Here is a 13870-nt window from a genome sequence, read left to right as displayed (position 1 = left end):
AAGAACTAGCATTTCCATACCTGATGCAGGCCATTTTGGAACCACATCTTGAGAGAAATTGATGTGAGATGTGGTGAAAGGTGAAATTAATGGGACCTCCCCCACCCTACAGGGGTATTCATGCTGGACTTTGGGGCTGAGTTGATGCTTAGGTAAAGGGGCTGTTAGAATCAGGCCCAGAATTTACAGATCATCTAGCTTGGGGTACTCAACCCCGGCTGCACATCAGAATTGCGTGGGGAGCTTTCAAAAAGACCACTGCCAAACTCCCTGTCCCTCCTCTCTTGAAGTGAAACTTCTGGGGGGAGGGGCCCAGATATAGGTGTTTCTAAAAAATCTCCAAATGTACAGGAAGCGCAATCAGGGGTGAGAAGCCTTGTCGGAACACATCATGGCACAGAGGGGACTGGGCTGCTTGCAGAGAAGTCTCCGCACTGTGTGCTGGGCTCCCACTCGGAGCAGAGCCTGAGGAGCATGGGCCTGGCCAGGCCCACTTGTCTCACAGTTGTTCCCGGCATTCCAGGCTCAGATGTAATTTCAGGACCTGCCTCCCAAAATAGACTATGAACTCTGGGAGGCTGGACTCTGAGGGCCCTTTTATGTGTTCCCTCTCTCAGGGCTTTAGGATAGAGGCTTTTAATGAATACTTATCATCCCTTTGTTCTTGTATTAATTAATTAGTTAGCATGACTAACTACCATGAGTACCTGGGCCATGGTAGAGATTTTTGACTGACCATCTGCGTGAATGAGCAGCTTCATTTCCTACAGCATTTAATGAGCTGTACTTCTCTTCTGCCCTGCCCATTTCCCACCCTCTAATGTTATGATTTACATCCCTTCATTCATGCATTTTAGTTCATTGAACAAATATTTATTGAGCACCTACTACATGCTGGGTGCTGTTCGAGGGGCTGGGGATGCATCCAAGAACAAAACCAGATCCCTGTTCCCTTGGAGCTCAAACGTCTTATTTCCTTGAAGTTTGGGTCTCCTGTGCCCCCACTTAGTGACTTTCTACCCTGCTTCCTCCAGGCTCACCAGCCAGAACCCGAGTCATTACTGCCCCTTCCCTTTCCCTCCTCCCATCAGTCCTCTCTTCCTCCCCGTGTCTCTCCAGTCGCTCTCTCTCCCTTCCCTCCTCCCCTCTCATCTATCTCCTAGGGGATCTTATAGAACCATCTGTAGGTGGGCCCACGTGACTTACCTGTATAGGGAAGGTGAGCTGCAAGGACACTGGACTCTCTGAATCTAGCTTTTTGAATATTAAATGTTACTTTAAAGCATGGAAAATAGCCTGTTTTCTTTAGGTGAACGTAACATGTACTCAATGTAAAAAAGGATGAGACAAAAGTAAAAAGTAGCCCCCCATCCTTATACTTCAAATTAACTTGTCAACAATTTGACCTATTTCCTCCAAGATTCTTTTTTCTCTTTTTTTTAATTTTTTTATTTTTATTTTTATTTTTTAATTAATTAATTAATTTATTTATTTTTGGCTGTGTTGGGTCTTCGTTTCTGTGCTAGGGCTTTCTCTAGTTGCGGCAAGCGGGGGCCACTCTTCATCGCGGTGTGCGGGCCTCACTATCGTGGCCTCTCTTGTTGCAGAGCACAGGCTCCAGACGCGCAGGCTCAGTAGTTGTGGCTCACGGGCCCAGTCGCTCCGCGGCATGTGGGATCCTCCCAGACCAGGGCCTGAACCCGTGTCCCCTGCATTAGCAGGCAGACTCCCAACCACTGCGCCACCAGGGAAGCCCTCTCTTTTTTTAAAAAGCAATTTTAGTGTGAAATTTAACACCTAAGTAAGTACATAAAATATAAATGTACACTTTAATGCAGTTGTTCTCAGTTGGCGATTTTCTCAGTTGGCGAATGTTCCTCAGGGGACATTTGGCAATGTCTGGAGACCCTTTGGGTTGTCCCCACTGGGTGGGAGGATGAGGTGCTATTGGCATCTACCGTGGGTAGAGGCCAGGGATGCTGCTAAGCGTCCTGCAGTGCACAAGACAGCTCCATGACACACACAGCAAAGACTTAGCCAGCCCCAGAAGCTAATACGGCCAAGGTTGAGGAGCCCTGCGTTAATGGATAAATTATGAAGGGAACACCCATGTCTGTCACTCAGGTCAAGGAATTGAACCTTACCGGTCCTACCCCTCCACCAGAAGTCCCCAGACCCCTTGCCTTCCTCCCTAGAGATAATCCCATCCAGATATCTTTTTTCCAGATGTTTGCATATTTACATTTTCACTCAGTAAGAAGCCAGGGGCATTTTTGTATCAGTAAATATTCTTCTACACACCTTCTAAGTTTTATTTTATTACATGGATGCACCATAATTCAGTTAATCAACCCCCTATTAAGGAATGTTTAGGTTGTATCAATTTTTTAAATATTTATATCCAAAGCTTAAATTATACTGTCACTATGAGAAATATCCTGGTGACTAAATCTTTGCCCACTTATTTAACTATTTCCTTTTGGTAAATACTGGAAGTGGCGTTGCTGTGTCAGAGGTTATAGACATATTTAAGGCTTTGCCACATTTCCCAAATTGCTATCCTGACAGTCTGTACCAACTTTATCTTCCCATTAGCTGAGTTTGGGGGCTTGTTTTCTTATAATTCTGCTAACAGAAAGCATTATCATGCAAATTTTTAACAATTTCTTAGGTTCAAATAGTATTTGTGACCTTTCAATGTTATTGCCTATTTGCATTTATTTCTTACTGAATTATTGCTTTTTAATTTGCCCAGTTTGGGAGGGAAGAGATGTTTGTCTTTTTCTTCATTAGTTGTGAGTCCTCTTTACATATTAAGGACATTAAGATGTTGTCATAGATGTTTAAAATATCTTCCCCAGTTCTAATTGGCCTTTTGAGTTTAAAGACTACCCCTCTCAGAGAGCATTCCATCACAGCCAGTATATCCACCTGCCACCACCCCTTCCTGACTACTCATTTTCTGGAAAGTATGTTTTCAGTTAAGATTTAGAAAGCTGGAGATCGAGGTGGGAGTTCTTGAGGTGAGAAGAGTAGAGCTCTGCTAGGGAAGGCAGGGAGTGACTGCTGCCCAGTCTAGGGGTGTGCAGGCTTAAGTCAGGGCACAGATGGTGGGGCAAGTATCAGAGTTATCAGAGTCTGCCTACCCTTTTTGTTAGGGGGTATCTGTGCCAAGAAGTAAAGCAGGCCTTCCCTCAGCAGAAGCCAGGGCTACCTTTTCTCCGTTTACCACCATTTCTCTCGTCCACCAGTTTTTGGTTTTCTGCTGGTAACTTTGAATTCCTATCGCTTTGTTTATCTGCTGGGTATTCTTTTTTTTTTAATTAATTAATTAATTTATTCTTGGCTGCATTGAGTCTTTGTTGCTGCGTGTGGGCTTTCTCTAGTTGTGGCGAGCGGGGGCTACTCTTCGTTGCGGTGCACGGGCTTCTCATTGCTGTGGCTTCTCTTGTTGCAGAGCACGGGCTCTAGGCGCGCGGGCTTCAGCAGTTGTGGCACGCAGGCTCAGTAGTTGTGGGTCTTGGGCTCTAGAGCGCAGGCTCAGTGGCTGTGGCGCATGGGCTTAATTGCTCCGCTGCATGTGGGGTCTTCCTGGATCAGGGCTCGAACCTGTGTCCCCTGCACTGGCAGGCGGATTCTTAACCGCTGCACCACCAGGGAAGTCCCTCTGATGGGTATTCTAATGAGGTGTCAAGAGAGTGCCCAGCACAGAGCAAGTCCTCAATAAACATTTGTGGACTAAATAAGAGACTGCATTGAGGTTGCCTGCACGATCTGAAGGTGCCCTGCCTCTCTGACAGTGGGTCCTGTTACCTGACTGGTGGGCAGACACAGCCCGTCTCTCTCTCTTTGGGAGTCCCAGATGCCCCATCTCTTCTTCTCTCTGCTCCCTCTCTAGGTGAACGGCCCCACCAGCACTCATGCATCCCTGTCAGAATCTGAGATGTGCTCTGCTCCCCCCACCCCCCCCACTTCTGCCTTCCCCACCCAGATGCCTGTCAGTAGACCCCAGGCCTGCTACCTGTGTCCTCACCATCTTCCACCTGGACTTAAAAAAAAAAATTGTGTTAAAATACACATAATATAAAATTTACCATCCTAACCATTTTTAAGTGTACAGTTCAGTGGTATGAATTACTTTCATATTGTTGTGCAGCCATCACCACCATCCATGTCCAGAGCCCTTTCATCTTCCCCAGCTAAAATCTATACCTGTTAAATAATAACTCCCCATTTCCCCCTCCCCAAGTCCCTGGTAACTGCCTTATTTCATTTAGCATGATGTCTCCAAGGTTCATCCATGTGGTAGCATGTATCAGAAATTCCTTCCTTTTTAAGGCTGAACAATATTCTGTTGCGTGTATATCCCACATTCTGTTTATCCGTTCATCTGTCAGTGGATATCTGGGCCTTGGTGCCTTTGAGATGCAATGGGAAATGGACCAGTATTTCTCAGCCTTTTTGTAAATCCTCTTTGGACAGGCATTAGAAACATGGGAGCAGGTTATAGACTGTGATGTGCACCCTCAGTGAAAGTCCCTGCTTTGGCATTTGTCTTCTCTGTGATCCCACCAGCCCCAAAGAGTCCATTGAATCAGTGTTACAAAGACAAGCATTTTGTCTGCTTCTGAAATGTACCGTGACCTGATCATCGTGTTGGGGGAGGGAGTCTGCCTTATCTCTGCTATAGGGAGATTGCCCGCTGGCTCTGCCAGAGATCGGGGTGCTCCCTTCTACGCTGTAACCCTTGTGCCTGTCCAGGCCTTGGTGGCGAGGGCAGGGCAGGGCTCACAAGCATCCTGGGCCATTGAAAGGGGTCTGTCCCCACTAGACGGGCCTGAAGGTATGAGTGAGGCCTGAGGCCCAGACCGCAGGGGAGACAGCAACCTAGCCGACAGGTAGACCTCACCAGGCGGGTAGCAGAGGGCAGTGATGTGGCTCCTCGAGTGAAGCCGCAGCCACGTCTGATGCTCAGGTGTCAGATTTGTGAAACTCCCACCGGCGGAGACCGCTCAGCCAGGTGGGCCCAGGCGCTGGCTGGGCAGGGTGGACTGTCCTCTTACCTTCACTTTGCGCCTATCTCTGAGGCTCCTTCTCACATCCCCTCCCACAGCCCGTGGTCTCTATCAAAACTGGCCCCAGTGGGGGACCAGGACGGTGCGCTACGTCGTTCTCTGTCACACACCTGGGCTCTCGACACGCAAGGGCCAAGATTTCTTTGTTCCAGTTCTCCTCTGACAATCTTCCTTTAAGGCACTATTTTCAAACTTTTGGGACTGTTATCCACAGCAAGAAATATATTTTACATCAAGACTTAGTACACCCATAAGTATGTATGTGAAAATATAACCAAAATTTTCGAGTTATAGTACTTTTACACGAAAGATGTGCTCTGAAATTTTCTTCTCTAGTCTATTCTGTCATTAAAAAGACATATTGGTCAACTCACTCAACTGATGTCATGGCCTGCTAATGGGTCCCAATTTGCAGTTTGAAAAACACCACCCTAGGGACTTCCCTGGTGGTGCAGTGGTTAGGACTCTGTGCTTCCACTGCAGGGGGCACGGGTTCGATCCCTGGTCAGGGAACTAAGGTCCTGCATGCTGTGCAGTGAGGTCAAAAAACAAAAAAGAGAAAGAGAAAGAAAAACACTACCCTACAGCCATGGGTGACTCCGGTCTAGGAGTGTGGGTTGAGTTGGGGTGGGTAGGCTGGGGAAACAAGTGAAGAATTTGCATGGGGCCCGGAAGAGCCTCCCATGGCGGGTTCACTCCCCTTCACTGAGTCATTCAGTCTGGAGGCACACCCTAGGGCTCCAGCATGATTCTCACGGATGCCTGCTGGCCCCCAGTTCTGCAGAGTAACCTGGGGAGAGGATGTAATCCCCTCCCCCCATCCCAGCATGAGCTGTGAGCTCTCCTGTATCTTTAACTATTGAGTCTGTTTATTTACAGACATAGCGCCACATCTCTCAAGGCCAGAATTGATGATCAAGGACAGGACAGGTCTAAATCCATGATGAGGAAGGAACTGTTTCCTAACTAGCAGCCTGCCTTCCTCTTCCTTGGCGTCTGTAAGTCATGTGATTGTGCTGGGTTAATGTTTCATTTCTTTCTGGCTCTTCTTTGGGGCTGTAGAGGCTATCAGTGACCACTCCCTTCATGTCATCCAGAGGGTCCCAGAGTTGGCCCTTCTAACCGGGACTTAGTGAAATCCCATAGAGGGCCTTTGTCCTCCTCATCTTCAGGGAAGGCAGGAAGTAGAAAATGTTTAAAAGACACTTTGCACAGGGCTTGGCACACAGACACTGCTTAGTTGCTGCTAGCCAGGAGCACCTGGATATGTTTCCAAGTGGCCAATTCAAGAGAGGCTGCAGATGGAATTTTCCATGTTACTCCTGTAGGTCATGGAAAGTTGATAGGGGAGGGGAAGTGAACACTTAGATAGCATCTCCTATCCCCTCAAAACTGATAAAGTAGACACTCTTTATTATTATCATTTTACTGCCAAGGGAGATAAGGCCTTAGAGAGGTGACAAGCCGTACCTTAGAGAGGTGACAAGTTCACTTAGTAGTGCCTGCTGTTTGAATGACTCCAAAGCCATGTGTTTAACCTCTGCTGGAGCCACACCAACACGGCCCCCAAGGGGATTCAGAATGACTCAGCCAGGGCAGGCCTGGGCAACCTTTAAAAGATAACTGGTCCCCCCAAAGACACCTGCCCCCCATTGTACTTTCTTTCATCCCCTCTGTCTGTTGACATGTAGCCATTCTGTGAATGCAGTCTCTGGCGTTCCCTGAGAAGAGCCGTCCTCTTCTGTCCTCTAGTGAGGAAGTGAACTTGCAGTCAACTTGGGAAAGAAAAGGACCCATTCATTTGGCACCCGATTACTGGGCACCTTGCTATACTCTAGGGTTCCTAACATGAGGGAGGCATGGTGTCTGCTCTCTGAAGCTCACACCCTAGTTGGGGAGACAGACATAGAAGCACACAGCTGTCCTGCTGTTCGATACATGTGGTCACAGCTTGCAACCATCTCTGTCTGGGAGAGTCGGGGGAGGCTTATCTGAGCAGAGGCAACTGAGCTGCCCATTGAAGGATCAGTAGGAGTTCACTAGATGCATCAGAGTGGGGCACAGAGGGGAGGGGAGGGGAAGTGAACTCACATTTAATGAGCGTGCTGTGTGCCAGGCAGCTCAGTCATCCTATCTTGTTTAATTTTCACCACAGTCCCGTAGGGAGGCATCATTATGACCTTACAGGTGAGGAAACTAACATGTTCAGAGAATTTCCTAAGAGGTTCTTCAAGTGTGGTACGTGGACCTGTGGGGGAATCCCCAGGACTTTGAGCAGGTCAGCAAGGTTAAAGCTATTTCCACAATAACACTAAGATGCTATTTGCCATTTTCACTGAGTCCATATTTGTACAACTGGTACAATAGCACTGGAAGGTAAAACTGTTGGTGCCTTAAGACTAATGAGGGCTTTGGCACCAAATTGTACTAGTTGTTGTATTTTTCACCCTCATGTAATTTGAAAAAAAAAGCCAGTACTCACAGTTTGGGGGGGAAAAAAGCCAGTTTTACTGAAGAATGACCTTGATAAAGCAGTGCAAATATTAATTTTATTAATCTTGATCCTGGAGTTACACGTGTTTGTAATATTTTCTGTGTTAAGATGGGAGGTATGCACAGAGAATTCTGCTGCACCCTGGAAAATGATGATTGTTGCAAGAAAAAGCACTGTGTGACCGCTTGAGTGGCATGCTGAACTAGGCTTTTTTTTTTTTTTTTTTTTTTTAATGGAATACTGTTTTTACTTGAAAGAATGACTGACAAACTATGATCGTTCAGACTTGGGCATTTGATAGACATTCTCTTGAACATGAGTGAGTGAGCCTGCCACCTTAAAAGCTGACATTTATCATTTGTTGCCCATCATAAAATTTGAGCTTTCAAACAAAAATTGGAATTTTAGAAAGCTTCTGTCTTCCAGTTTCCCAGTATTTAATGACTTTTCTGATGAGACTGATGGTGATATTAATGAATGTGATTTTTCAGTATTATATAGTGAAATGTGTCAACATTTGGAAGGTCTGCATAACTCAGTGAGTAAAAACTTCCCAAATGAGCAATGCAAGATGTTACAGAATCATGTGTGGATAAAAGATTTATTCAAAATGCAAGATAGGACAATGGATTTTAATGTAACAGAGTACAAAATGTTCATCACTCTGCTTTCAGATTTCACACTGCAGCTAACCTTTAGGTTTAAGAAATATTACTTATTGAGGGCTTCCCTAGTGGCACAGTGGTTAAGAATCCACTTGCCAATGCAGAGGACACGGGTTCAAGCCGTGGCTCAGGAAGCTCCCACATGCCACAGAGCAACTAAGCCCCTGCGTCCCAACTACTGAGCCTGCGCTCTAGAGTCTGCGAGCCACAACTACTGAGCCTACGTGCTACAACTACTGAAGCCCATGCGCCTAGAGCCTGTGCTCCACAACAAGAGAAGCCCCGGCAATGAGAAGACTGCACACCACAATGAAGAGTAGCCCCAGCTCGCCACAACTTGAGAAAGCCCACACGCAGCTACGAAGACCCAATGCAGCCAAAAATAAAGAAATACTACTTATTGAGTTTTGGTGCAGTATCAAAGAAGGAGATCCACAATTATCCGAAAATATATTAAAATGCATCTCCAACTATATGGTTGGGTTTTTTTTCACAGATGTCAACTAAAACAAGACATCTCAATGGACTGAATGTAGACAGGATAATGAGAATCCAGTGAGGCATTAAAGAGATTTGCAAAATGTAAACAGTGTCACTTTTCTGTTTCCTTTGTTTTGGAAGTTAGTTATTTTTCATAAAAATATATCACTTACTTTAGCATGTACTGGGCTTATTATTGTTAATATAATATTAATTACTAAATAAATACTTTTAAATGCCTCAGTTTTAACCTTGAATACAGTAAAAGTTGATAGATACAAGTTACCTTAGTCAAAGCTCCTTAGGGTCCTCAATAATTTTTTTTCTATGGAAGTTTTTCTTTTTTTAAAATTAATAAATAAATTTGTTTATTTGTTTATTTATTTATTTATTTATTTATGGCTGTGTTGGGTCTTTGTGGCGAGCGGGGGCTACTCTTTGTTGCGGTGCGTGGGCTTCTCATTGCGGTGGCTTCTCTTGTTGTGGAGCACGGACTCTAGGTGCACGGGCTTCAGTAGTTGTGGCACATGGGCTTGGTTGCTTTGCGGCATGTGGGATCTTCCTGGACCAGGTATCGAACCCGTTTCCCCCGCACTGACAGGCGGATTCTTAACCACTGCGCCACCAGCGAAGTCCCCTCAATAATTTTTTTTAAACTTTATTTTATTTATTTATTTGTTTTTGGCTGCATTGGGTCTTTGTTGCTGCGCGCGGGCTTTCTCTAGTTGCAGGAAGCGGGGGCTACTCTTCATTGCGGTGCGCGGGCTTTTCATTGTGGTGGCTTCTCTTTGTTGCGGAGCACGGGCTCTAGGCACTCGGGCTTCGGTAGTTGTGGCACACGGGCTTAGTTGCTCCGCGGCATGTGGGATCTTCCCGGACCAGGGCTCGAGCCTGTGTTCCCCGCACTGGCAGACAGATTCTTAACCGCTGCACCACCAGGGAAGTCCTGCCTCAATAATTTTTAAGAATGACATCCTGTGACCAAAAATTTGAGAACTGCTGCCCTAGGGTCTCCCAGAAAATAAGTGTTCTATGGTGGTCTGTGTCATTCCAAAGTCCACGTGCTTTTCCCACAACAGTGATTTGCAGCAGGCGGTGAGAGGGGTTGGGGGCTCACCCTCTACCACTGGTGGAGGTTTCTCAGGATCTCTGAGGGGGCTCTTGGGGCTGAATCTTTGCCTTAAGTCTACCGATCCTCCCTCAGATGTTTCTTTCTCCTGGATTTTCCTTTGCTCCTTTCTCTGTTGTTTCCTTCCTCCAAATCCTTCCCCCTACCTGGCTTGCGTCCTTGACCCACCTCTGCTCCCCTCTTCTCTCCATGCTCTGAACCGGGCCATGGGGGCTGACCCTACAGAAGGGAAACGGACAATGCTCAGCTTCAGAGGAGGACTCGGGGGTCCTGGGAGATGTTTCCAGAGGCTTGAGGGGCTTTCATGGTCCAGACAGGACTCTGTAAACAGTGAGCAGTCCAGGTGAGACCAAAGGCTTCTGACTGCAGGGTCTTGCACAGGCGGGGTTGAACCGGTGATCTTTCAGATCCAACCCAAATATAAGTTCTGTGTCTGGCTGAACACTTTTTTAAAAAAATTATTTTTAAAATTTATTTATTTTTATTTATTTATTTTTGGCTGTGTTGGATCTTCATTGCTGTGCACGGGCTTCTCACTGGGGTGGCTTCTCGTGTTGCAGAGCACGGGCTCTAGGTGCACGGGCTTCAGGAGTTGTGGCTCGCAGGCTCTAGAGCGCAGGCTCAGTAGTTGTGGTGCACAGGCTTAGTTGCTCCGTGGCATGTGGGATCTTCCTCGACCAGGGCTCGAACCCGTGTCCCCTGAATTGGCAGGCGGATTCTTAACCACTGTGCCACGAGGGAAGCCCGGGCTGAACACTTTTAATAGTCCATTGAACACAGAATCATTTCTGTTCTGATGCTTAATGGAAGAGCCAGACGTGTTTAGCCCTTTCTGTGCCCCTCATTCACCCCTTAGGCCCAAACTCCAGAGGGAGCGCTTAGCAGTCTGCCGCCTGGGGCACTGTGGCTCTTCTCAGCCATCACAGTGTTAGTTCTTCTTGTTGTCTATCTCAAAGCCCTTCTGCATTTCCTAGGCCCAGCCCTCACGAGCAGGTAGAACAGCCTGCTTCAGATAGATACCTTCAAGGTGAGAGTGAGGTGGATTTTTTTTAAATTGAGGTGAAATTCACAGACCCTAAAAGTCACCATTTTAATCATTTAAAAGTGTACAGTATAAATGGTTTTTAGTATACTCACAATGTTGTACAAGCACCATCACTATCTAACTCCATAACAGTTCATCACCCCAAAAAGAAATCTCCATTAAGCATTCGCTTGCCATTCCCATCTTCCTCTAGGGCCCTGGAAACTACTAATCTATTTTCTGTCTCTGTGGATTTGCCTATTCTGGACATTTCATATATATGGAATCATACAATATGTGGAGATAGATTTTTTTAAAGAAAAATGGAATATTTTCTATGAAGATCATTCATTCTGAGAATCAGAAACTTTACAATTTAAAAACTTTATTTAGAAAGTCAGGAGTAACCATAACAAACTCATTAAGAAGAGTCAGGCTGGGTATTTCCCTTTAAACAGTCCTTCTGATGGGGCTGCTGTTTGTCCATCCCAGAGCTGAGAGGTGTGTGTGATTGGCATTGGGCTTTCATCGCAGACTGGTGGGATTCTCGGGGACTCGTGGGTTTTGTAAGGTTTCCTTTGGCGGGTGAGCTGCAGTGCAGGTCTGGGAACTGGCCCTCACTTGGGGAAGGCGCACGTTGGGGTACGTCTCTTCACTCTCCCTCTGTGTCTCTCGTAGGGGTGAAGAAGAGAACCAAAGTCATCAAGAACAACGTGAACCCCGTGTGGAATGAGGTATGTGAGCTTCCCACCTTCCCTCCTTTCCTCCCTCTGCTGCCACTGTCTCTGCAGGGACGAGTCAGGGGGCTCAGGCAGAGGCGGCTTTCTCAGTGGTGTTGTCATGGAGACGAGGGTCTCTGGTCCGGTGTGCCAACGAAATCCTCCTGGCACCTGGGAGGAGGGGTGGCGGCCTGGCCGGCGGTCTCCCCTGTGATGTGGGTACAGTGTGGAGAGGAGTGAGGGGTTCCTTGTCTCCGCTTCTTTCAGCTCTGGCCAACCAGGAAGAGGGTGTTTAGGGCTCTCTTACCTGCTTTTCCTCCCTTACACAGGCCGTTGTCCTTGCCCAGATCCACCTCCTCCCCACAGCCCTCCCTGATTCATCAGGTCCTCCTCTGGCTCCTGCTGGCCTCTGCCCTCTCAACCAGCTTTCTTTCTTTCTTTCTTTTTTTTTCCTTTGGGTTAAATTTAATACACTGTTTTAGAAAAACTGACAATGTTTAGGTAATTTAAACTATAGGAAATAATTGCCTATTTGCAGTAAATCATCTGTGCGAATGATTTACTTAAGGCATGTTGCAATAGCCTTTAACAATTTTAACCACTAAATCTCTGTTGGCAGATGCTCATGTATTTGCTTACCAGCTCAGGCTCTTGCTGGTCAGGGTATTATCTGTGCAGAGATTTGTCATTCTCTAATTGCCAAAAGAATTGGCTCCCATCTGCTACATAACTTGCTCTTGTTCGAGACTTAGTCAACCAGCTTTCTTTATATGGCACCTTGGTGGTCTTTGGAAGCCCTATCCTTGTGTGGATGGGGTTGGGGTGCATGGGGTGCCTTTGCTCTGAGGAGGGTCCTGGGGTCTCTGGAGACCAGTGTGGCACTAATGCCTGCTGTCACCAGGCGCCTGGCTGCTCCGTGGGCACACTGATCTTGGTCCCTGAGGGCCCTGCAGGGTCACCTGGAATTTTTCCCAGCTGTGCTCCTGGTGACTGGTGGAATTGAGTTGGGGAGGGGGTCATGGGGGTCTGGTCTCCTCTTCTGCTGCCTTCAGCTCTCGCTGTCCCTTCTGAAGCTCTGAGACCCTGCTACTCATTCCTTCACTCATGCATCCTTCCCTTCACCAGTAGTGGTCACAGATGCCTGCTCAGTGCCCGAGGGGGACCTGTGGGAACCAGACACAGTCTCTTCTAGGGGTCCATAGGTTAAGACATCTTTTCTCTTTTTCTTCCAGGGCTTTGAGTGGGACCTCAAGGGTGTCCCCCTGGACCAGGGCTCCGAGCTTCAGGTGGTGGTCAAAGACCATGAGACGATGGGGAGGAACAGGTGAGGCGGTGAGGGGGACTCTGGCCTGTGGGTGTGTATGGGTAGGGTCGTGGCGGATGTAGACTACAGAATGTGGGCTCTGGAGAGCTGGTGTTTAGTGAAGACCTGCCACTAGTGGGCCTGGCCCAGTGGTAGATCTGGGGGAGAGGGCTGGCTGCAGTCTCAGGAACTCAGCCGTGGGTAAATCTAAGAGCTTCCCAAGTGGCAGGGAAGGAAGATGGGCTAGAATCAGATGTGCATGTGTTTCCCCGGACAGCCTGTGTCCCAGGGAGCAGGGAAGAAAAGGCTCTCTGGGTCCTGCTGCAGCCCTGAGGTGCCAGGCACGGCCCTCTCTCCCTGCCCAGCACAGGCTAGGGAGGGCAGTGGCACATGGCGCGAGGCGGGCCGAGCGATGGCTTCATGGAAGAGGTGGGACTCGAGGTGAGAGTTGTGGTTTAGAAGTCGGAACAGTAATAACGACCCACACTGACTGCCCACCATCCTGTGGCAGTGTCTTCTGGTGATATTTCATATACGTAGTAGGGATGGTTTCCAGGGAGGGGGAATAGTAGGGGCAGAGTTCAAAGTTTTGTGGTGGCAAAAGTAGGCTCTCGAGGCGGGCGATGGGTCCTTCCTCGTGTATGGAGCTCCTGGGCCTTGTGTGTGCTGGTGGCAGGGTGGGCAGGGCCAGCCAGCTTGCAGACTGATGGCGCTGTTGACTGTGGGTAGGGTGACCCGGGAGACACAGCCTGAGAGCGCTCAGGGCCGAACCTTGAATGTCAGGGTGGGGCTTCAGCGGTCCCTGCTAGGCCTGACGGAGTGCAGCTGTGTGAGGGGCCAGCAGGGGTGGGTTCATGCTCTTGGTGCCATTCACTGAGGTCTGGGCCCGAGGATCGGGCATAGGCTTGCTGTTTTGTGACCTGCTGACAGTAGAGCCTTTGTTTGGGAACTGGGTCAGCTGGTGTCTGGGGCCGGGCTGTG

The 13870-nt window shown here is 47.9% G+C and overlaps 1 protein-coding gene across 19 annotated transcripts in view; it reads left to right on the top strand.

Moving 5' to 3' along the window:
• The window catches only part of DYSF (dysferlin), a 231105-nt gene that overhangs the window by 13255 nt on the left and 203980 nt on the right, over positions 1 to 13870 (top strand). For all 19 annotated transcript variants that reach the window (XM_059943014.1, XM_059943011.1, XM_059943010.1 and 16 more), the window contains exons 2-3: positions 11546 to 11601; positions 12819 to 12910. In XM_059943014.1, the coding sequence (XP_059798997.1) occupies positions 11546 to 11601; positions 12819 to 12910 (148 nt within the window). The remainder of the gene's footprint in view (positions 1 to 11545; positions 11602 to 12818; positions 12911 to 13870) is intronic.

Source organism: Balaenoptera ricei, chromosome 13 (genome assembly GCF_028023285.1).
Source record: "Balaenoptera ricei isolate mBalRic1 chromosome 13, mBalRic1.hap2, whole genome shotgun sequence".
Classification (NCBI taxonomy): domain Eukaryota; kingdom Metazoa; phylum Chordata; class Mammalia; order Artiodactyla; family Balaenopteridae; genus Balaenoptera; species Balaenoptera ricei.
This window is presented reverse-complemented; position numbering and strand designations above follow the sequence as displayed.